Consider the following 23,916-nt stretch of genomic DNA (forward strand, 5'->3'; position numbering starts at 1 on the left):
AATAGATACGGTTATGCCCTACAATTTGCTGTGGCAGAGCAATATTAAACAAATAATCCTACAAGTATATAAGTTGTAATAACCACCCTTAAGGAAAAGGAGGGTGCTATAAATGATATGGAAATATTTGAATAAATAAGTAAATGAATGAAAGAAAGCACTGTGTGTTTTATATGGTAATATCCATTCACTAGAAAGGTGTACTCTACAGGAAAAGAAAGAGAATATTATGGGCTATTTCAGGACGGATTAAGAATCCCATAAGACAATCTATGTGTTCATGCACCTATGATGCATACTGGGACCTCATTTGTTTTGTGGTCCTATCTCATGAATGACTCATTCTGAACTTACTTACAGGCAACTAAAAATCCTCAGATTCTTTTGTTGTTGTTTGTTTGTTTACCGTGCTGCCATAAATCCAAATCGCTCTTCTTGTACAGGTGCAATAGGTTATTTGGATCTAAGTAGGTAACTTTCTGTTTTCTTCCATTAGCTTTCATCTTGCTAGATTTGGTCTATCAGTTTGACCTGCCCAAATCCTGTCATGCCCAGCCCTGATATGGGAATATATGTTTCCCTTCATATCAGTGGGTGTGGCTACTTCGATGGAATGCCCATATTCAGGTTGTTGAAAAGAGTGCTGAGTGAAAATTTGGGGGAGGGCTGGGGGATGGAAATCACCCTTGAAACACATATCAAAACTATAAAAATTTCCATATCCTTTGCATTTGTAATTACACTTCTGGGAATCTCTTCTAGCAAACTAATACCAAATAAGGAAAAAAACTTTATGCAAGAAACTTTTACTCCCTTATTTATAGTAGTGAATAGTAGATTGAAAAATTCTAATATCTTACAAGGGTCACGATTAAGCTTAGGTGAGTGTAAAAAGAGGAAGTTTTCCTATAAAGTAAGAGAGAATTCCTAAGAACAGGCTTGCAATAGCAGTTTATTTTTAGAAAAGTGTGTTGAAAACTCATTTAGCGTCTCACGTGGCTCAGAACTCATTAGGAGCTAATAAATATTTATTGTTAGTGAAGAGATAATGGAAATAATTTATAAACAGGTGATTAAGAATATGGAATAGGGCTTCCCTGGTGGTGCAGTGGTTGAGAGTTCGCATGCTGATGCAGGGGACACGGGTTCGTGCCCCGGTCCGGGAAGATCCCACATGCCGCGGAGAGGCTGGGCCTGTGAGCCATGGTCACTGAGCCTGTGCGTCCAGAGCCTGTGCTCCGCAACGGGAGAGGCCACAACAGTGAGAGGCCCGCATACCGCAAAAAAAAAAAGAAAAAAAAAGAAAATGGAATAATTAGTTATTAAAAGATACTCGTTTGTATGGTATTGATAAGGAATCTTAGGCAAACATTCCTCTTTATAATGAAGCTTTCTCCCTTTGATTGGCAGACTATCCCCTAAACTAGTTGATGCATGCAGGCCTTAAATTAAAAATAAAATAAAGTGATGGTGTTATAAACTAGCAGCTTGAATTTTAGTACAAATACTGTGCTTAAAATTCTGTCAAACTGGAGTGCCTACTCTGTGAGGTGCACAGGGCAAGGTGCTGGGAATATAGTAGCAAACGAGACAGGCAAAAATCCCTGCCCCGTGGAGCTTACAGTTTAGTGGAAGGGGGCAGATGATGCTCAACAAGTCAAACAGATAGCACGTCAGATGGCAATAAAGGCAATGGAAAAAAATTAAGTGGTGGAGAGGGATAGGGAATTCAGCTCAGGGACAGAAGGGGGGGAATGAAGTTTCAAATAGGGTGATGGGGCACGTCCCCTGGCAAAGGGACTTCTGAGCAGAGACCTGAAGGAGGAGGGAGAAAGAGCTGGGCAGTTGGCTGGGCCACGAGCATTCCTGGGAGCAACTCGTTTTGAACAATACAGTTACAAAGGATTGGTGGATTACTTCTGTACAGGCAGTCCAGCTGCTGCATTCCTCGTCACTTTCAATTAACCATGAGTACACCCAGCTAGCTCATCAGACTCCCGTGTCTCTCCCTTCTGGCAGCTGGGGACAGATACCCTAGTCTGTGCCAAAGCTGCCACGCTGGACCCGCAGCTGGAAGCAGAGAAGGCAGCCCCACCCCTTTCTCCTGGGCCTCTGCCGGAGTGGTGAGAGCTGTAACCCTTACCCTCCCAGTCCCAAGCAGCCCCAGCCCCTCCCCACTGAGTCTAAAGGGGCATTAAAGTTTGCTTTAAAGTTTCTTTTGTACCTGGTGAGTCGGTGCTCTCTGAGTAAGGGCTCTCATTTAGAAGCAAAATCACTCGCTCTCAGAGTTACTTTTAGAATTAAGAATGTAATCTTCCACCAGATTTAAAGGGTATTAGAATTTTGTTGTTGATGTCAAGTCCTCAAAGCTGTCATATTTGGAGTGAGGGTGTTAACAAAGAAATATATCTAAATATTTGTTAATTGCCATGCATATATTTTTTAAATTACATAGGTATTTGTAGCTTCTGATCATCTGTTCATGTTCCAACTGATGACTTGCTGACTGTTTGCCATCCCTGTTGATATAAGGCACCATTACAAGGAAGATGCTGTAAGCTCCCTGAGGGCAGGACTATGTCTGTTTTTCTCACCGTCGTAAACCCAGTGCCTACCTTAGCGCCTGGCACATCGGAGACCCTCAGTAAATACAGATGCATAAATGAATGACTCCAAAGATGACAGCTTTGGTACAGAGAGAAAAGACGTTTACGCTAGAGTGGAGGGGCGCAAGCATAGAGAGCACAATGTCTGAAGCAGGAGAGGTAGGATGGGGCATGAGTGATGATTCTTCCCCCTCTAACTGTGGAGATACTGGGCACCCAAGTGAAGTGTGCATTTAATGCACAGGGCAGGGCAGGGGTGGGGAGATGAGTGTGAGAAACTGGGACAGAGTCCCTTCCCTCCCATTTCCCCACACTCCACCTCCATGGATGTTGGATTACTCTGGTCAATTTACTTAGCCCCTTGGAGACTCAGTTTCATCATCTGGAAAATGAGTCTAACAATCCTGACTTCCCAGGGTTGCTATGAGAACTAAGTAGGATAACGAATATAAAGCTCTTGACCTAGAGACTACTACCATAAAAAAGTCATAAGACACTCTCATTTTTTCACTTATCATGTACACATTGAGAGGCAGTATACATGGCTGGGAGCAGGGATCTGGAGCCAGACTGCCCGCGTTTGAATCCCAGATTTATTGCTTAGAGCTGAATGGTCTTAAGAAAGTTATTGAATTGCTCTGTGCCACAATTTCCTCATCTGTGAAAAACAGGATAATAATGCTTATCTCATGGTGTTACTCTGAGGATTAAATCAGTTAAAAAATGTAAACCACTTAGAACAGTATCTGGCATACAAGCATTACTGTTGTCTGCTGGGCATTTTTCATGTGTGTTTCCCACTTTGATCCCTCTAGGGCTCAAACAACAGATATGTTGATGTGATGGTGGAGAAGTTCATGTTGGATGGGCTGGATCCATGTCTCATGTCAACACTGGTTCTCAAACTCGAGTGGGCATTGGATTCACCCTGAGGGCTTGCTGAAACACAGGCTGTGGGAGCCCCACCCTCAGAGCTTCTGATTCAGAAGGTCTGGGTGAGGCTTGAGATTTTCTGTTTCTAACACGTTCCCAGATGGTGCTGATGCTGCTGGTCCAGAGACCACACTCTGAGAACCACTGTGATGTAACAAGAAAGGATGTCAGAAGCTCTAAGAGAAGAAGGAAGGATGGATGCATAAAGAGATAGGAGTTCTGGAACAATCCCAAATAGGACTGAGTTATGGGCACTAGTAGAAAGAATAATTTGTTCATTTATTCATTCAACAAACATTTACCTACTGCCCACTGTGAGCAGGGCCCTGTATTCACCAACTGGTTGCAAGGACCAAGATTTGGCCAAGAAGAGACAACAGTGAGCTGGAGAGGACTGTCAATTTACTGAATTAAAATGGCATCAAAGAAAGAAGCCATGTCCCCACTGGCCTAACTCAGGCATCATTTTGTGTGTGTGTGTTTATCAGAATATATATAAAATTTACCATTTTAACCATTTTTAAGTGTACAGTTCATGGCATTAAGTACATTCATCTGTTGAACAGGCATCACCACCACCTATCTCCAGAACTTTTTTCATCTTCCCAAACTGAAACTCCACATCTGTTCAATAATTCCGTTTCCCCCGGCCCCACATCCCCTGTACTTTCTGTCTCTATGAATTTGACGGCGTAGCTCATATAAGTGACATCAGACAATATTTGTCGTTTTGTGCCTACTTAACTTCACTTAGCATAATGTCTTCAAGGGTCATCCACGTGATAACATGTGTCAGAATTTCCTTCCTTCTTAAAGATGAATAATATTCCACTGTATGTATACACCACATTTTGTTTATCCATTCATCCATCAGTAGACATCTGGGTTGCTTCTGTCTTTCAGCTCTTGTAAATAATGCTGCTATGAACACGGCTATACACTATCTGTTCAAGTCCCTCCTTTCAACTCTTCTGCGTATATACATCTAAGCATCATTTTAAAGCAGATAAATTTTGCTTGGGTGAATATTAAGATCACATTTCTCATCTCCCACCCCCCACTTTTCCCTTCTTAGAACTTTATCCCTCCCGACACTCAGGTACCCAGATCTCTCAGCTGCCCCAATCTTATAAATCATTCACACCTCCAGGTAAATTAGAACAACAAGAACAAGAGGAATATATTTTAGTGCTTTATGGGCTGAATGTATGCATGAATCTTCCTTTCCCTATAATGACAATCTTGCTGATGCACTGTCCAAACACACCTGGCCAGGAGCTTGTTCTGTACTATAGGGAAGACATTTAGTCACTGGAATCAGACACCTGAGACAGAAGCCTGGCCTTACTATTTACTATTAAATCACTTTAGGTAAGTGATTTAATCTCTCTAGCTTCAATTTCCTGATCTATAAAATAGGGATAATAGTTCCTATCTACTTGGTTGCTGTGAGAATCAAACTAAGATAAGGTAAACTAATTAAATTAAGATAAACCAAGATAAGGTAAAGCACTTAACCAAGTGTCTGGCATATGGTAAGTACCCGACAAATATTGGTTGTATCTGGGTAACTCCTTCAGATACATGCCAAGGAAGTTCCTGACATCTAGGTCCATAGAAGCACATTACAATCATCATGGAATTAACAGTTCCACTAGGCCACAAGTCCAGAATCTTAAACGCTGGACATTTTTTTTAAATCACAGGATTCAAAATTACAACCTGCCCACAAGGGGTTAAAGATATCTTTGGATGGGGAAGATATCTTGGGTGCTCTGTGGAACCCACAAATTGTACCAGAATCCCCAGCAGTCAGCTATGGGTGTAAGTATTCTTCCTGAGTTTTTTTTTTTTCTTCTTCTGAGTTTGCGAATGCCAGATAAAAATGGATTCCAGAACAATGGAAATTTGAGATGAAAAATGGTTACAGCAGATTTGGCCGAGCCTCCTCCTAGGATCGCCCCAGTCATTTTGGGACATGTTCTGACAACTTGCCGGCCTCTTTCTAAACCTCTGAGAGGGGGTGATGTTCCTGCCACTTCCCCTGGAAGAATATTCCACGGTGAAATATGACTCACTGGCAGGGCCCTTGTCTTTGAGATTCCCTTTCTTCTCCTGACCCACTTTCGTCTTGCTGTGCCCTTTTGTACAAAGTCAAACGAGGCCTCCCCTGGAAGAGGCTGCTCTGCAAGGACTGACGTTTGAAGACCATTACCACCTCTTCAACTCGGCCCTGTTCATTTAGCCAAGCAAAGCATGTTTAGTTCTTTTAATCTTCCCTCATAAATCAATCTCTTCGTTCCCTTAATAGTCCTTCTCCCGTGCTTTGAACTCCCTCCAGTCTGGCCAGCCTAAGGTCTTGTTCCGTTTACACTTGAAAATTGCCAGTCGACTGAGAAATGGCTGCACAGGAAACACATCCGTGCCTCGGCAGGGTTCTCGGAGCTCCCACCACACTGGACTGTCTGCTGCCCAAGGTACTGTGAGCCCCAGAAGAGCCCTGCCTGGTGGCCAAGCCCCAAGACCTTAAGGTAGACGCGAGGCATTTGCTGCCTACTCCGTTATAGGTCTTTCCATGGACCTGGCTCACCCGACCAATGGTCAAGGGAATTGCATGAGAAGCCCCCTCAGATACCTGCCCCATTCCTTACCCTCAGCCTCCTCGATCCGGCCCACCTTTCACTTGGCATCAACTAGAGCGACAGGGGTCCCTGGAAAAGCCCAGAAGGGGTCTTACCTGGAAGGTCCCGGCATGGTCTTCCTCCTTATCACCCTCTCTGTTCTCTTTGAGGGCGATCAATGTGAATCCTCTGAAGTAAGAGGGAGGGGCAGCTGAAAGTGTCACTGCAGAGACAGAAGACAGCAGATGATAAGCGTAAGAATCAGCTGCCTTCCATTCGTCAAACGGATAAACGTTGAGTTCCCCAACATCCCAGACCTGTGGGTAGCGGGGGCAGCTGTCAGTGGGAAAGGCTCATTCTGTAGAGTAGTGAAATTTCACCCTCTCCACCCAGCCCCCTCTCACATTTCAGAACCTGCTAAACGTCTGAACTACAATCTCACTTAGGAATTCTTGCATCAACTAAGGCTGAGGTGAGCTCTCTCTCAGTAACCACAATTTGACAAAAATAATCCCTGGTCAGCAACTCTGGTCTTGACAGTTATCTAATGTTACACTTCCATAGATCAGCTCAAGAGAGATCCAGCTGCTCGCAGCACAAACTCCTGTAAGATGTGGCAAAACACATTTCCTATTTCTTGTGGGTACTCAGCTAGAACACGTTCCCAGCCTCCCTTGCAGTTTGGTCTGCTGGTGCCCCAGTCCTACCAGTGGAAAGTGTGAACAGACATGATGCATGCCACTTCCTGCCTGGCCCATCCAGACTTTCTACATGATTCTCCATTCTTCCTCTCCCATCTCTGCCTGCTGAATGCAGGAGATCCAGCAGAGGACTCTGATGCCCCGGGAGAAGGACGGTAGAGCCACAAGATGTAAGGAAACTGGGTTTCTGGATAACCACACAGATAATCACTATGGACCAGAAACATCCATATTATACTTGGCATAAACTGGAAATAAACTTACATTGTGGGGGATTGTTTGTTACAGCAGTTGGAATTATGAACCTACTTTAAACTCTTCCTTCCCACATTGACCCAGAGGACTAGGTATTCATTGAAATCTAGCTCAGGGATCTTAGCAATGGTGTTTGCCCCTCCCTTTGTATCTACAATCCCGAGATGGAAATCCTTTATTGCAATTTTTGCACTGGATTGCAATTCTATTTTTACCACCCTTTTCCACTGGACTGTGAGTTAATGCTGGAGAGGAACTGGGTTTTCATTTTCTTTGTATCCCTATCACCTAGCACAGAGCCTGGCATCTAAGAGATGCTCCATTCAAGCTTCTTGAAATTGATGTAAATTGAGGTCTAAATTACTGCCTACATTAAAATGCTAAGATTCTTTAAACATAAAATTATAGACTATTAGTGCTATCCTAAGAATCCTCCATTCCAAGCCCTCTAATTTCACAAATAGGACACAAAGACGCAGAAATGTCAACAGACACGCTGAAGGTAGTAAGACCACCCAGAGGCAGGCTTTGGGTCTGGCCCCCTCCCCAGTTTAACACTCCACTCATTGCTCTACATTCCTACATATATAGGAATATCTATAGTGTGTGTATTCTGTAAGCGTCGACTGTTTTCAAAATTTAAAAATCAATTCATTGAACCTATAGTATTTATGTGATTCTGATAAGCAACCCCCTGTTAAGGAGGGGCATTTAGTCTTCCAGTTTCAGTCCTGAAAATGAAACATTCCAAAAGTCCAAAACTTAAAACCACCATCTAGGAAAATTCAGCAATGGTCCGTGAGCCACCAACACAATGACATCTTAGAGAAGCACTTGGAGACAATGCACATCTCATGCTGTGGTTAGCCAGTTCATCCCACAAAAGTGAAGGTGCATTCTGATTGTGGCTACTGATGTCTATAAAAGGTCAGATAGAAAGGAAGGAAGAAAGGATGAGAAAAAAAGCACAAAGAAGTAGAGAAGAGTAAGAAATGTGGTTGCACAGCAGTGGCAGGCAGAAAATGATGCTTATGATGTCAGGAGAAAGAACTGAGATCTCTGAGGGATAGACAGACAGCCCCACAGCAGTGGGAGGTTATCTAGGGTGGGGTGGGAGGGCTTTCAAGGCTATTCTACACAATTCTGGAGGAAGGGGAGCAGAGAACAAGAAGCAGACAGTAAAGGTGCTCTGCCCACATCACCTCAAATTCCTCTGTACCATTGTAATGTGACCCTGGTGTTGATGTGCCTTTGCTTCCAGAGGCCAGCACCTGCAGCTCGTCCCTGGTCACTGGAGTCTGTTCTGCCTACTATGAAAGGCCCAGCTACTTTGTATCAGGTGATGACCATTCTGAGGGGTACCTGACACCTTGAAATGGCCCTGCAGAATCAGAGCTCACTGGGGTCATGGGCTGGCAAGGCTTCTTCCTCCCCGTCCCAGTTCCCCACTCCCTTATTGGCCTCCCCTGGGAGCACTTCCTTAATAAGTCAATGGCACCCAAATCCTCACCTGAGGGTTTGTTATGGAGTTAAATTGTGTCCTCCCAAAATATATGTTAAAATCCTAATCCCAGGTTCCTGGAAATGTGATCTTATTTGGAAATAGGGTCTTTGCAGATGTAATTAGTTAAGATGAGATCATATTGGGTTAAGGTAATCCTAAGTCCAAGATGGCCAGTGTCCTTAGAAGAAGAGACATGGAGACATACAGAGAAGAATGCCAGGTGATGACAGAGGCAGAGATTGGAGTGAGGCATCTGCAGGCCAATGAACAGCAAAGTTTGTCACCAGAGGCTGGGAGAGGCATGGAAGAAACTCTCTAGGAGCCTCCAGAAAGAACCAACTCTGATGACATTTTTTATTTATTTATTTTTTTTGCGGTACGCAGGCCTGTCACTGTTGTGGCCTCTGGCTCACGGGCCCAGCCGCTCCGCGGCATGTGGGATCTTCCCAAACCGGGGCACGAACCCGTGTCCCCTGCATCGGCAGGCGGACTCTCAACCACTGCGCCACCAGGGAAGCCCTCTGATGACATTTTGATTTCAGATTTTTAGCCTCTAGAACCATGAGCAAATACATTTCTGTTGTTTTAAGCCACCAGTTTGTGGTTCTATACGTGGGAGCCCTAGGAAATGAATAATACCTGCTTCTGGGGAACCCAGCATAAGACAGTCAATTTCTGCTGCACAGTCACTGCCTTCAGGCTACAGCTCAAACCCCATAGACTGATAGGCCCACAGACTCTGCCTTTCTGGAGAGCTTCATCAGCCACGTTTCCATTCCCTGCCACACTGCATTTCAGTCCTGGGACTCGCTCACTGGCAGTTTCCTGAAAAGCCATATATCATTTCACCCTACAATATTTTTTCTTTCCATATGCTACTCATATGCTTGGAATGTTCTACCTCCTCCATTCTTAGCAAACTTCTTTAGAAATCAGCTAAATTTTCACCTTTTCTGTGATGTTTCCTGTTTCCTCTGACTTTCCCATCAAGACCTGGGTGCTCTTTTTCCCTGGACTTTGTTAAGATTAAAAATACCTATATAATGGGCCTAATAACAGCATTTACCTCAAAGTATCAGTGTAAAACATAACTAATGCACTAAAGTCCTTAAAATCATGGTTGGCAGATAATAGGCACTTATTAAATATTAGCTCTTATTCTTATCAGTAATGAGATGATCACATTAAATATTTTGTGTGTAAGTATTTGTTTACCTATTTGTGAGTCCTTCAAAGGCAAGAACCACATCTTAGCTCAGCACAGTGATTAGCACAGAGTTGATATGTAATTACATTTACTGAATCGTGTTCATGGACTGCTAGACCCAGGGTTGTAAAGATGTCAATTCTTCTCAAATTGATTTATAGATTTAGTGCAACTTACATTAAATTCGCAGCATGATTTCTGTGATATTGACAAGCCGTTTCTAAAATTGATGTGAAAATGCAAAGGGCCAAGAATACCTAAGGCAATCTGGAAAAAGAAGGGCAAGGTTGGATGGCTTCTATTCCCAGATATCGAGACCTATGCAGCTATAGAAATTAAGCCAGTGTACCATAATAAGGAAAGAAAAATAGGCCTGAATAGTTTGAGGTCCAGATAAAGTTCCACAAATATATGTGAACTTGATTTATCATTAAGGATATACTGCAGAGCAGTGGGGGAAAGAAGATATTTTCAATGACAACTAGGAAACCGTGTAAAAAAGGTGAATCTTGGTCTTTGCCTCACATCTTTCTTTTTTTTTTTTTTGTGGTACATGGGCTTCTCACTGTTGTGGCCTCTCCCATTGCGGAGCACAGGCTCCGGACGCGCAGGCTCAGCGGCCATGGCTCACGGGCCCAGCCGCTCCGCGGCATGTGGGATCTTCCCGGACCGGGGCACAAACCCGCGTCCCCTGCATTGGCAGGTGGACTCTCAACCACTGCGCCACCAGGGAAGCCCTGGTGCTTCACATGGACTGTAGAGCTAAGTGTGAAAAGTAAAACAATAAGGTTTTAGAAAGTAGCATAAGATAAAACATGAATGACCTTGGAGTAGGAAAGAGTTTTTAAACAGGACATAAAAATAAAAATACTGATGATAAAGAAGATGTGTAAGTGGAATGGTATCAAAATTTTGCTTATCAAAAGACACTGCTAAGAAAAAGTAAGCCATGGTGTGGAAGGAGGTATTTGCAATCCATTTAACCAGAAATGGACTTTTATCCAAAATATATAAATTGACTTTTATCCAAAATATATAAAGAACTCTCTAAGACCAATAAGGAAAAGATAGAGAACCCAAAGAAAAAAAATAGGGAAATCACATGAACTAATACTTCACAGAAGAAGGTGCCCAAATGGCCAATAAAGATACGAAAAGGCACTGAACCTCATTTGTCAACAGGGAAATAAGAATTAAATCCACAATAAAATACTACTGCATTTCCACTAGATTGACTAACCTTAAAAGGATTCACATTATCAAATGTTGTTAACTGGAACTCTCACACACGATTGATGAACTGAATATGAGCAATTTTCCCTGGAAAACTCTTCAGCAGCATTTACTGAAGCTGAGCTTATACATACCCTATGACTCAGTGCTGCCACCCTTAAATCAACAGAAATGCAGACATATGTGCATCAAATGACACCTATCAGATGTTCATAGTAACATTATTTGTTTCCAACTGGAAACACTCAAATGTCCATCAGCAGCCATGGATATATAAATTGTGGCCAGTCATAGAACTGAATGCCTTAGAGTAATGAAAATGAACAAATTACTTCTACCTACAACAACATGGGTAAATCTCACAAACATAATCTCGAGTGAAAGAAGACAGACACAAAAGAATACAAAAAGTATGAGGACATTTATATAAAGTTCAAAACCAGGCAAAGTAATCTATGATCCTAGAGGTCAGGTCAGTGCTTACAAGTGCGGGAAAGGGGAGGCAGTGCTGATTTGGGAGGGAACGGGGTGCTTCTGGAGTTCAGGTCATGTTCTATTTCTTGATCTGGGTGCCAGTTGCATGAGTGTATTCAACAAGTGATAATTCACCAAGATGCACGATTTGTGAGCTTTTCTGTACGTAAGCTTTATTTTGATAAGAATATTATTAAACAATGTTTCCGAATGGTAAGTATGCATCTTTTTGTATATCTGCGCAGAGCACTTAAAGGGCTACCCATAAACTCGGCTTCCTGGAATGATGCGTTCCTGTAAATTCTAGAAAACTAAAGTTCTACTCTACCTTATTAAATACAACACAGAAGATGGAGGCTCTGGGGGCTGAACTTGCGTGGTGTTTCAAGCCATAATTATCAGTGGTGATGACTGTGTTACACAGTATAATTTGAAGGAAGAGAGGAGACCCTATCTCTCTAGAGAAGCCCATTATATGAATCTCTCCTGAAAGGAACAAATGTGCACGTGTTCTGAGTCCCAGTAATGACTGAAGATGGCTACTTGGCAATAAATAATAGAATCTTCTCTCTAATGACTCCTCCCAAGTGCCTCCCAAAAGAGGCCATTAAGAGACCCAGAAAATTCAAGAAAAAAGCTTATGAAGGATTAAAATAAAATTTAAAAAAGGTCCAGGGCTTCCCTGGTGGCGCAGTGCTTGAGAGTCCGCCTGCCGATGCAGGGGACACAGGTTCGTGCCCCGGTCCGGGAGGATCCCACATGCCGCGGAGCGGCTGGGCCCGTGAGCCATGGCCGCTGAGCCTGCGCGTCCAGAGCCTGTGCTCCGCAACGGGAGAGGCCACAACAGTGAGAGGCCCGCGTACCGCAAAAAAAAAAAAAAAAAAAAGGTCCGTTTGGAGCCATCCTGTGAGCACATACAGGGAACAGGTTAAAAGCAAAGATTTCAGATTAGAATCCTAGAGCCACCACTCATTAACTGTGTGACCTCTGGTGAGTTATCTGACCTCCCCGTTTCCTCATTTTTTAAAAAATGAGGTTCACGACATTATCTTTCTATAGGAATGTAGAGATGACTAAATAAACATTTACCACAGCGCCTGGCACATATAAAGGATCCAAAATTGTAAAGGATGGTGATGGTGGTGCTGGTGATGTTGAGGATGAAGACGGTGATCAAAATGATGATGATGATGATGATGCTTAGCTAGCTCATTAACAGACAATGAGTTTCAAAAAGCTGGCCCTTGGGGGCAATGTTTGAACCTCCAGAGAAAAACTCTAGTAGGTGCCAATGTAGGGACCACTGATGGGACTGCAGCAGAGATCACTGTCTTTGGGGATGATGGTCACAGGGCCAGGTTATGGGGAGATTTGGGTAAGTCCTTATAATGAACTGAGTATTCTCGCAGTGGCTCATACCATAGACAGTGAGCCCTGTGAGGGTGTCTCAGCCCCTCCCACCCCCACATGATATAGCTTTTCAACACGCCTTTCTTCTTCTTGAATACCTCTCACCAGTCTTAATTAAATATTTATTTGTGAATTACTTGTTCAATGCTGGTCTCCCCTCATCACTTGTAAGCTCTGTGAGAGCAGAGACCAAGTCTGTCTTGAACTACGCCTCTGGAGACACAGAGAGAAAAGACCCAGCCTCTGCCTTCTGGGAGCACACAGCCTAACAGCTGGGAGAAAAGGACACATCGGCAGATATTTTTATAACATACAACGGGTGTCATGGAGGTATGAAGGAAGTGCTCTGGGATCCCAGAGGAGAGAACATCTGAGTCTACTGGGGGAGTTAAAGGAGACTTCAAGGAGGAGGTGGCATTTGAGCTGCAAATTGAATGAGGTATAGGAGTTTGTCCAGTGGACAAGAGGAGCAATACCATCTCAGGCAGAGGGAAAGGCATGGTGGGCCAGTCTTGGCCTTGGAAACCAGAAGTAATTCTGTATTTCATTAGTTGCAAGCTGGGAGGGAAGTGTTATAAGAGGCTAGGGGAGGAAGGTGAGAAGGCGGCAGATAGCAGGGCTTTGAAGACGTTGCCTAAGAAGTGCAGATACCACCCTGGAGGTGATGAGGAGGCACTGAAGGGTTTGAGTTGGGGAGTGTCGTATTCAGATTTGTGTTTTAGGAAGATCAGGCTAGAAGCTGTGTGAATATTGGATTACAGCCTTTCCCTAAAAACCAGCTCAGTGGCAAGGGCCTCTCTGGCCTGTCTGTATGAGGACTGATGTTTCACACAGGAGCCTGACCTCAAATCTCCACCAAAGGTGGTGTTCTCCCCTCCTTATTATAGGAAAACACGAGTCCCACCTATTTCCCAAATAACTTTCTGAGCCCTTCAAATGCTGGTTTGTCAACCATCTAACATAAACCCCAGTGCCTCTGCTATGCCCATTGCCATCACTGGATCTTTTCTAGGGCCATCACCCTCCCCGCTCTACCTCTGGGTTTCGGACCCCTCCAGCCCCAGCCTCAAGGAGAAGGTCCTGAACCAGATCCCAGTTCCATTACAAGGCCAGCCCCTGCCATCCACCTGCTATATGTTACTGAGATGCCCAGTCTTCCCGCCCCACACATCAACCACAATGAACTTGAGCTTCTGCCTTAACTTGTAACATGGGATTAGTTATAAGGACTGCTGGAGCATTACATAAGCCATGGTGGTCCCCTCCCAACTCTGCTTAACTTGTGGAGCTCTGGGCAGCTGCAACTCACTTGCATACCTTACTTAGAAATTGGCAATTCAGCCCACCCAGCCAGGAGCAGGCAGGAGAAGATGCTGGTGACAGGCTGGCAGATAGGAAGGCAAGCTAAAAGTCCAGGGGTGAGCAAGTGCATGTGGTGAGGGTGGATTATGCTGTTCGCTTGCATGAACTTCCTCAGTGAATGCTCCCAGCATTCCCCAGAAGAGATGACATACCTCTCATTCCAGATTAAAGACCATGCATATTTAAAGTTGTAAGGGCTGTAGCTATAGACGTACAATGGATGTAGCTAACAGACCTGCGTTCAGATTCCTCTCTGTTTACTACGTGTTACCTCGGACTCATTATTTAACTTCTCATTATCTCAGTTGACAATCTGCTGTAAAATGGCAGTAACAGTACTTCTATTGTTATCCTAACAAGTAATGAAGTAATATTTGTAATAGTAAGTATATATAAATTTGGCTAAATTAATAAAATATATTTAAAGATCACTGAGTCTCCGCTCTAAAACAGGGATCATCGTTAGCATTTCATGCATTTGTCATAAGGACGAAATGAGATAAGGTGTATGAAGCACATTGCAACCATGCAATAGAAGTTCATTCTTTCCCCCATGTGCTCTCTCATCACGGACTAGCTGGGAACCAGGTGAACGGGTCCTGAGCTAACCAGTATGTGGCTGGGAAGAAGAATGGATGGGAAGAATACTCCTGAGGAATTGGAGATATGTCAGCCCAGAGAATGTATCTGGGCGAGGGTATGAAGTTCTAAGGGACACATGCTGTCTAGGACCCCCACACCTTCCCTTACACTGACCATGTGATCTTTGGGGCTGCCAATCACAGTCCCCCTTCTCCCTCCTGAAATAGCAAGTCAGAGAAGTGACTGTGACCCAGATGCAGTCTATCTCCATATCGTAATGTACCCCATTCCCCTGGGTATGTCACCCAAGCTGGGCCAATCAGAATCCTTCCCTGGGATTTTTCAGCTTGGAAGTAAAGGGGGAAAGGCTTTTGTTTCAGTTACAGAACTGAAAGTCTTTTCACTGAAGCTTGTTGACAGCTATCTTCCCTGGCACTGGGAGAAAGTTTATCTGCAGTAAGAAAAATTGTGCCACCACATAAAAACACAGCCAAGAGGTAAAGGATGGAAGGAGAGACAGAAGGTAAAAGGAGTGAATGGAAAAGATGGAGAGGAAAGGAGAAAGGGAGAGGAAGAAAGAAAGGGGGGGAGGGAGGGGGAGGGGGGGGAGGGAGGGAGAGAGACAGAGAGAGAGAGAACTTTGTTCAAGTCCCTAGATCCATTTATACCTGAAGCTGGCCAGATCCACCCGTGGGCTTTCCAAATATAGGACTCAATAATTCTATTTTTTGCTTTAGTTAGACTTTGTTCCTGTCACTTGCAGTGGAAAGACTCCTGACTAATTTTGGAACAAAGAAAATAATTCTGCCTAGACTGTAAGATTCATTATCAGGCTAAAGAAACAGTACTTGTGACTAAACTGAGGTGGCTGACCAGCAGGGTGGCCGTTAGTATTTAAGTGCCACTGAGGTAACAGAAAATCAGTTGACTTCAATACTATTTTAATTAGATGTCAGCTTTGGAGAAAGATTTTAAGGGATGTCAGAATGCTCTGTCCTAAGCCCTGACCTGCTCATCATTCTTACCAACTTCTTAGCTAAAGCCTTCTAAGACTTGCTTGTCAAAACTGTGGATAATCCAAAATTAAGACTCTGTGGATAGGTCATTCAGCGACAGAATCCAGATTCATGAATGGTTGACAGCTACCGTGATGGACCCAAATACGCTGGATTAAGTCTAATGGGGAATCATGTCAAAGCTTATGTCCTAGGACCAGTTTCACTAGTACAGGGAAAGGAGGGCGGCAAGCCTTCCCACCAAATCACAGGAATTTTTTGCTGGCTGCAAGCTCAGTGTGATTCCAGAGTACAACACAGCTGCCAAAACAGCGAGCACAAGACCTGGCAAGCTTAACACAAACACGGTGTCCGGAACAAGGGAGATAATCATCCTGCCATGTTCCACCCTGATCAGAGCACATCTGGAATCCAAGGTGCAAGGGAATAAGGAAGAGTGTCCCACAAAGAATGGTTGAAGAAACAGGGCATTTTCATCAGAAGAGAAGTCATAGTACCTGTTTCTTCACAAACATCTCAAGGGCTGACATATGGCCAAGGGGAAACCTAATCTGCTGGACTCCAGAGGACAGAACCCGGAGTGATGAGTGGAAGTTACACGGGAGGCAGGCTTTGGTAGCAGAGATGCACAACAAGGTTGCCTTAGCTCAGGCTCTGCTGATCTGCGAGTGTTGTCACCTAGAGGAAGCTCACAGCTCTTCCCTCCCCACCACTCCTCGGCCAAGGCAGGGGAATGTCACCACTGTGTTGGCTCTGAGGACATGCCATTGGCCACTGTGTTGACAGAAACAGGATAGGGCAGTGATATGACCAAGTATGTGGGACTAGGAGGCTGGGGGTGAGGCTGGGAAAGATGGGCGTGGGGAAGCACATTCACAGAAAAGTGGCCACCTTTTGGCCACCTTCTCTTTGTGTCTCACCATCTTGCTTTTAAAAAAAAAGAAAAAGAAAGAAAGAACATAGATTCCTGGAATCCAGCCCTTTGTTGGGGTGGAGCCAGTGAAGATATATATATATATATTTTTTTTTTTTTAAACTTTCCAAGTGATTCTTACACATAACTAGGTTTGGAAATCACACAACTGACTCCACAAAGAGCTGATTCCAGGGAAAGTCACTTTAATAACTGGTGTCTACGTTTGATGGATCAACAATCCCCTCTGCCCTATTCTCCATGTAATCAGAGTCAGTGTCTGAGGTTGGCAGCTCCTTCCCTTTGCTCTCTTGCCTGCTGTCCTTGTGCTCTTCACCTCTGAACCATCAACGATCCCGCTTCCCACCATGCATATGACTGCCGATCTCTTCGCTTCCAACAGCCTTCACCCTGGACCTGGACCATCTACCTACCCTCAGCCTCCACCCAATGCCCCCAGGGCACTGAGTGAGCATCCTTTCTCTCTGCTGCCACCACATGGAGATCCTTGCCATCTGTCCCCATTCCTTGGCCTCACCTCCCTCTTGCAGAGGGAGAAATGCTTTCCCTTCCTTCCATCCAGCTCCCTTAGAGGGAGATCTCACTTCTCTCTTTTAGAGAGGTTCTTGGGGTTTAAATGATACATTCACTTTTCGATAAATAATGATTCAGTGCCTGTGATGGCCACACGCTCTTTTGGGTGCTGGCAATAAAACGGCAAATAACAAAGGCGAAGTCCTTGCTCTCAGAAAGCTTGTATTCTAGCTCAAGGAGGCAGATGATAAAGATCATTTCAGAGAGTGGTTCAGGGGTATGAAGAAAATAAAACCAGGCAAAAGTAATGAGAAACATAAATTGGTGGTCAGATTTAAAGAAATAACATCTTTAAAGACGTTTAAAGAAATAACATCTGAGCTGAGACTCAAAAGACAAAGAGTGAGCCAAAGATCTGGGGGAGAGCATTCGAGGCATGGAGAAAAGCATATACAAAGGCCCTGGGGTGGGAATGGGCTCGGTGTGTTTGGAAAATTCAAAGGTCAGGGTTGCTGCTGTGAGGAGAAGGAGAAGAAAGAAAAGGAGGAAAAGAAAATGAAGAAGGAGAAGAAGAAAAGGAGGAAGGGGGGAAGACGAAGAGCATCAGAAGAGCTTCCTGTAGCACCCAGAATCCCCATTCAGTTCTTCCCGCCTGCCTGAGTCTGCCCACCTCCCCACACTCCCATCCCCCCCACACAATATTTTGGGCTCGCAGCCCTTCCCTGTCCTTCCCCCTCTCACCTAGTCTGTGTTTGCAAATATCTGAACCACAACTGTAGACAGGATTCAAGTTATTTCCCGTGGGTCTCCCAGACCTCAGCAAATCAGTGGATGTGAGCAGGCCCCTGTTTAAAGTTTCCCTCAACTTTTCATGGCAGTTTTGAATAGTCTGTGAAAGTTAGAAGCCTTGTCTATGTAGAGCTCACAAAGCTCTTCTTGTGGTGTTACCTAAATCCTTACCTTTCCTATCCTAGCCTCAACTCCAGCCCAGCCAAGACACCTAGTAAAAATGAGCTGGCTACCCACACAGAAAGCTTTACGTGACGTAGTGAGCTCTCTGCCACTGTAGGTGCTCCAGAGAGGTGCATATGACAGGAACCAGACACAACTGCACACCATCAGAGAAAAAACAGAGAAAGGAAATAATACTTGAGATCATATGGGCCACTTGCCACTGTATTCAATACACGCATGCATGTGCGAGTGTGACAGTCACGAGTTGTGACTCTGGGTTCCCCCTTAGTCCATCAGATAGTGAGTATTTCGTATTTGTCATGTCAGTGTTTAAGGACCAACAAACCAATGGTTTTATCTAGTATTCAACTGAGGAAACACTGGTCTCTTCCAATGCTGGGGGGAAAAATAGAAGTGCTGGACTTATTGAGAAATGTCAGTTTGTTTCTATTCCCCACTAACAAAACTATCTGCTGGGGCACATAAATAAGGCTAGATTGAATCTAGTATCCATGTGATTGTTTATGTAAAATTGCAAAGGATTTTTAAGGAATAATTTTGACTTATGTGATTTTTGCTTTCCATAGTGCCTCTTGACTCTAACCCTCAAGTAATGTGGGACTCCTCTCTTGAAAAAGAATATATATATGTGTGTATATATATATACACACATATATATATTCAGTTAATATGTATTAACTGAATCACTTTGCTGTATACCTGAAACTAACACAACATTGTAAATCAACTATACTTCAATTTAAAAATTTTTGATCTCAGCAAATTTAGTAAATTCCACAGCAGATTAAGAGCACTTATTTTAAACTAATCTTAATAAAACAATGCATGATCAATGGGATCTGATTTGGGGGAACTTATCTATTCACTAAGAGAATGAGAATGATAGTCTTCATTAAGACTTTAAAACTAAAAAAGAATGGGACTCCTCTGTAAAATTATTTCTTTTTCATTCTAAATGTATATCCCAGTGAGGTTTTTTCTCTTCTCTTAATTTCTTTCTTCTCCTTCCCCTCCTTTCTCTCCTCCTCCTTCTTCCCCCTCTTTTCCTTTTTTCTCTCCCTCTCTTGCATTTTCTTGCGTTATCCACTTCTTCATTCCTTCCCTTCCTTGCTGCTTCCTTGAGGAAGGGTGAGACAGAGGAAGAGGGTGAGACAGAGCAGGCTACTCGGACACACTGGCCCCTTATTTCTCCTCAGTATGAACCCTATCAACACACCACACACGCGCGTGTGTGCACACACACCTACATCAACACTCCTTCCCCATTTAGCAGGAATATCAACTCACGTGCTGTTGAAAAGACCCACCCAGACCACCTATCACGGAGAAAGAGAACATGAAACATTGTTTTTACATGACTATGCATTAAAACATGTGACAGAGACGGCTAACTGCCCCTCCAAATCCATTTTCACCTCATCCTTTTGAAAAATCCCTCCCCAAAGTTTTCACTGGGCATGTGGCTGCCCAGCTAAATGCTATCTTTCCCAGGCTCCCTTGCATCTAGGTGTGGCCATGGGACCAAATTCTTAGCAAAGGAGTGTGTTTGAATGTGCTAGCTGTGATTTCTGGGTCACATCAGTAAAAGAAAGCTGCTTGCCTCCACTTCTTTTCCCCTCTGCATGCTGACTGGAACTCAGATGTGTTGGTAGTGAGCTGGCTGTCACCATGCTGATGAGGACAACTCCCAAGAACAGTGCTGTCCAATAGAAATAAGCTCAAGCCAGGGGAAATTCATTTTACTTGTTAACAAGTAGCCGGTAGGAATAAATGTAAAACAAGTAAAATTAATTTTAACAATATATTTTATGTAGCCTACTATATACAATTATAACTTCAACATGTAATCAATGTAAAATATTATTAATGAGAAGCTTATTCTTTTTTCATACTAATTATTCAACAACCAGTGTGCATCTTACGCTTACAGCACAACTCAGTTTGGACGAGCCACATTTCAGGTACTGTGACTTGTCACTCTGTGACTGCAGAGCGCTAGAAGATGGTAGAGCAACAAGATGGAAGGAACCTGGGGTACTGATTGACCTTGTGGAACAAGCCACCCATCATCTTGGATTTCCCATTTATCTCTTGTTTAAAACACTGTATTTTGGGGTCTCTTTGTAACATGAGCTTAGCCTGTATCCTGACTAATGCAAGATGGTAAGTGTTTTTTTTTTTCCCTGCAGAAATTGGTATCGACCTACATCTGACATTCTGTATAACAAGCTAATGGCATGTTTGTAAACATATCAGCCATTATAGCCCATTGTTCCAGTTGAGTCAGCCAGCTGGAATGGAACAACTTAACTGTGTATGGGAAGTACTCAAGTTTTAAACCTTGAAAAGTTCCAACTTTTATGCTTTCATTTTATTGTATGTTCTGTTTATTTTTGGTTTCATAAAACTCAAAGCAACAATCCCCACAACTATTAAGCATGTAGATATGCATGCATCTTTTAATTTTTATTATCTATTTGAACTAAATACTTATGAAAAGGGAGCACAAGTTAAAAAATTAAAGTTACCTAATAAAAAAAGAAAAGAGGAGAGGTGGGGGGTCACTGATAATTAATTACAGTTAATCATCAGCAGTGCTTAATTAAAAAAAAAACACTAGATAAGAAATAGTTTATTTAAAAGACCTTATCCAGCCTAAATTTTTCAGATTCTACATGTATACTTTTCAAACATATAATTTTACAGGCATGTAATATCTGCATATAAAAACAAAACAACAGTCAAATTAGGGTTTTTTATTTTCAATTTGTTTCTGTTTCCCCACAAACAAAAGGAATTGGCTAAAGATTGGCAAGGTTCTTCGTGTTTCTAAATTAATCTTCTGGTTTATGGGGAAATGCAACACTGAAGTCTATAAAAAGAAAATGTAAATACGGACCCATCACTTCATATTTTGTGTCCCAAGATATGTCAATTATTATTTTTTTAAAAAAAATTTATTTTATTTTTGGCTGCATTGGGTCTCCATTGCTGCGCGCGGGCTTTTCTCTAGTTGCGGCAAGCAGGGGCTTCTCATTGCGGTGGCTTCTCTTGTTGCGGAGCATGGGCTCTAAGCACATGGGCTCAGTAGTTGTGGCTCACGGGCTCTAAAGCACAGGCTCAGTAGTTGTGGAGCATGGGCTTAGTTGCTCCGTGGCATGTGGGATCTTCCCAGACCAGGGACGGAACCTGTGTCCCCTGCATTGGCAGGTGGATTCTTAACCACTGCGCCACCAGGGAAGCCCTGTCAGTTATTATCTTGATTTGCTATTGCTGTTTTCCTTCAACAAAGACTCAACATCTAGAAGGCTGAGGGTAGCTGGGTGAATTCAATCTACTCCTAATTTATTTTATTGAGTCAGTGTAGAAGACTGGTTAAGAGCAGAGATTTAGGAGTTAGACATCCCTAAGTTTGTATCCTGACTCCACTGATTATAGCTGTGTGACCATGGGCAAGTTACTAAACCTCTCTGAGATTTAGTGTCCTCATCTATAAAATAAAAATAATAAACTGCCCCAAAGTACTGGAAGGAATAAGTGAGATGCGTAGGAAGTACTTAACACAATATCTCATCCAGTGCTAGCTGCCAAGTATTTTTCTATTTCCAAAATAAATAATGATCTCATAACATTACATATATATGTGTGTATATATATATATATATATATCCTACTGTATGACAGTTTCTTTTGACATGGATTATTTCTAATTCTCATAGCTATGCTGTGGGCGGTGGGAGAAGCAGCCTCATTTTACAGTTGGAGCAACTGTAGCTCAGAGAGGTAAAGCTGCCTGCCTGAGGTCACACAGTGAATGTGTGACTGAGCTGAAGTGGAAACAGACCCAGCCAACATCAAAGCCTGTGTTCATTCTACCAGGCGGAGAGGGGACACTCTGGAACACACATTCTTAGGGCAGTGTGAGCCCCAAAGAGAGACAAAAAGAAGGCAAAGCAGCTTTGGAGTTCTTCAAACCTCCCGGTTTAGAATAAATCCCTCAGTTATGCTTGAAGTCGGACAAGTTTTTGTAATCTCAACTGGACATTCTTTTCCCATCAAGTTCCTTGAAATTTCCCTTTAAAGAGCATCTAGGAAAAGCCACTCTCATTAGCCAGGGTCTGGCTTTATTTTCCTAATAAACAGACCTTTGGACAGACAAAAGAGCCTCTTTTATTTTCAATCAATCCTTGAACATTTCAGCTGATTTTCTTCTATTTGGCTTGAAATTGGGATCTGGGAATGGCTGGTCCTGCAAATTGTCCTCTTATAAGGGAAGCCCCTTGAGAATCCTCAACTTGTTATTTTTAATCACTGTAATCTCTTTTTCAAAGGAGGCCATGGTCAGAAACAGAGCAGGCCTTTCAGAGCTTTCTAAAGCACAATTATTGCAGAGGGAGGGGTATTGGGGGGAAGAGGGAGGGAGAGTAGAGAGATGTGGTGGGAGAGAGAAGGCAGTCAATATAGTACTAACAACTTGGAAAAAGGCTGAATCATCATCTCAACTGGATCCTGGCTGTTGAGAAGAAACCCCATGTTTCAATATATTTCTTAATAGTGACCATTTTATTCCAGTCTAGAATACCTAAAGGATATGCTGGGGTGGGGGGCATGGAGAGCAGAAGCTCTTTGGGGATGAACTAGAATACTGAGGACAAAGGTTTGCGGCAGGAAAACAAGCCATTGATTCCAACGATTGTGAGGGGCCCTAATTCAGGAAAAAATAAAACAGCAAACAGAACACCAGGGGAATGTTAATTTCCACAGCCCTAAGTCAGAATGTATTAGATTTACTTCTAATGTAACTATTCTAAGAAAGTATAAGCCAACAGAAACTGTCACAAACTAGGCCAGTGCCCTTTTCTTCCTAACTTTGAGTGGCAGAATCAGGTTTGCTAATCACAGAGAATTTACTCAGAGGACCTTAGCATGGTTCCTGTAAGATCTTTCGTTCAGGATCTCTTAGTCACCAGAAAGGAGATAAGATGATTGCCCACCAATGGCCTGAGTCGGATGTCACAGTCCAAAGGCTAACTTTTTAGGCTGGAATAACCTGTAAGGTGAAAGCCTAGTGTTCCCCTCCCTACTGGCCCCAGTTTCCACCTGCTGGCAGTGGATAGATACTTGGGCAGTCATGGAACCTCTCTGTCAATGTGAATCCCAGATGCATCTCTGTCTCAGTGCTTGGACAAACTGGGAGGATTCAAGTGGGAAAAGAAACCCAGAAGGACTCGTGGCCTGCACAGCAGACTAGCCTGAATTACCCAAAAAAGAAATCCTCCCAGGACTTCCCTGGCGGTCCAGTGGTTAAGACTGTGACTCCCCACTTCCACTGCAGGGGGCACAGGTTCAATCCCTGGTCAGGGAATTAAGATCCCACTTGCCATGCAGCGCAACCAAAAAATTTAAAAAAGGAAAAAAGAGATCCTCCTGGTCCTAAACGAGGAATAGTCTAAGGCAAGCCTCATGATATGGAGAAATTATTCATTCATTCATTCAATTTCATGAGGACCGAGGTAACTGGCAAAAGGAGTGCTGAATAAACCTTTTTAAACACACACACACACACACACACACACACACACACACACAC

General features: G+C 43.3%; 1 protein-coding gene across 1 annotated transcript in view; it reads right to left on the reverse strand.

Annotated features, from left to right (window-relative positions):
- The window catches only part of SPON1 (spondin 1), a 275,447-nt gene that overhangs the window by 249,008 nt on the left and 2,523 nt on the right, over positions 1-23,916 (reverse strand). The window contains exon 2 of the mRNA XM_027115305.1: positions 6,277-6,383. Coding sequence (XP_026971106.1) covers positions 6,277-6,383 — 107 coding nt within the window. The remainder of the gene's footprint in view (positions 1-6,276; positions 6,384-23,916) is intronic.

The sequence above is a fragment of the Aethalodelphis obliquidens genome, unplaced genomic scaffold (assembly GCF_003676395.1).
Source record: "Aethalodelphis obliquidens isolate GAN/ISIS:26980383/991018 unplaced genomic scaffold, ASM367639v1 scaffold14, whole genome shotgun sequence".
Classification (NCBI taxonomy): Eukaryota; Metazoa; Chordata; class Mammalia; order Artiodactyla; family Delphinidae; genus Aethalodelphis; species Aethalodelphis obliquidens.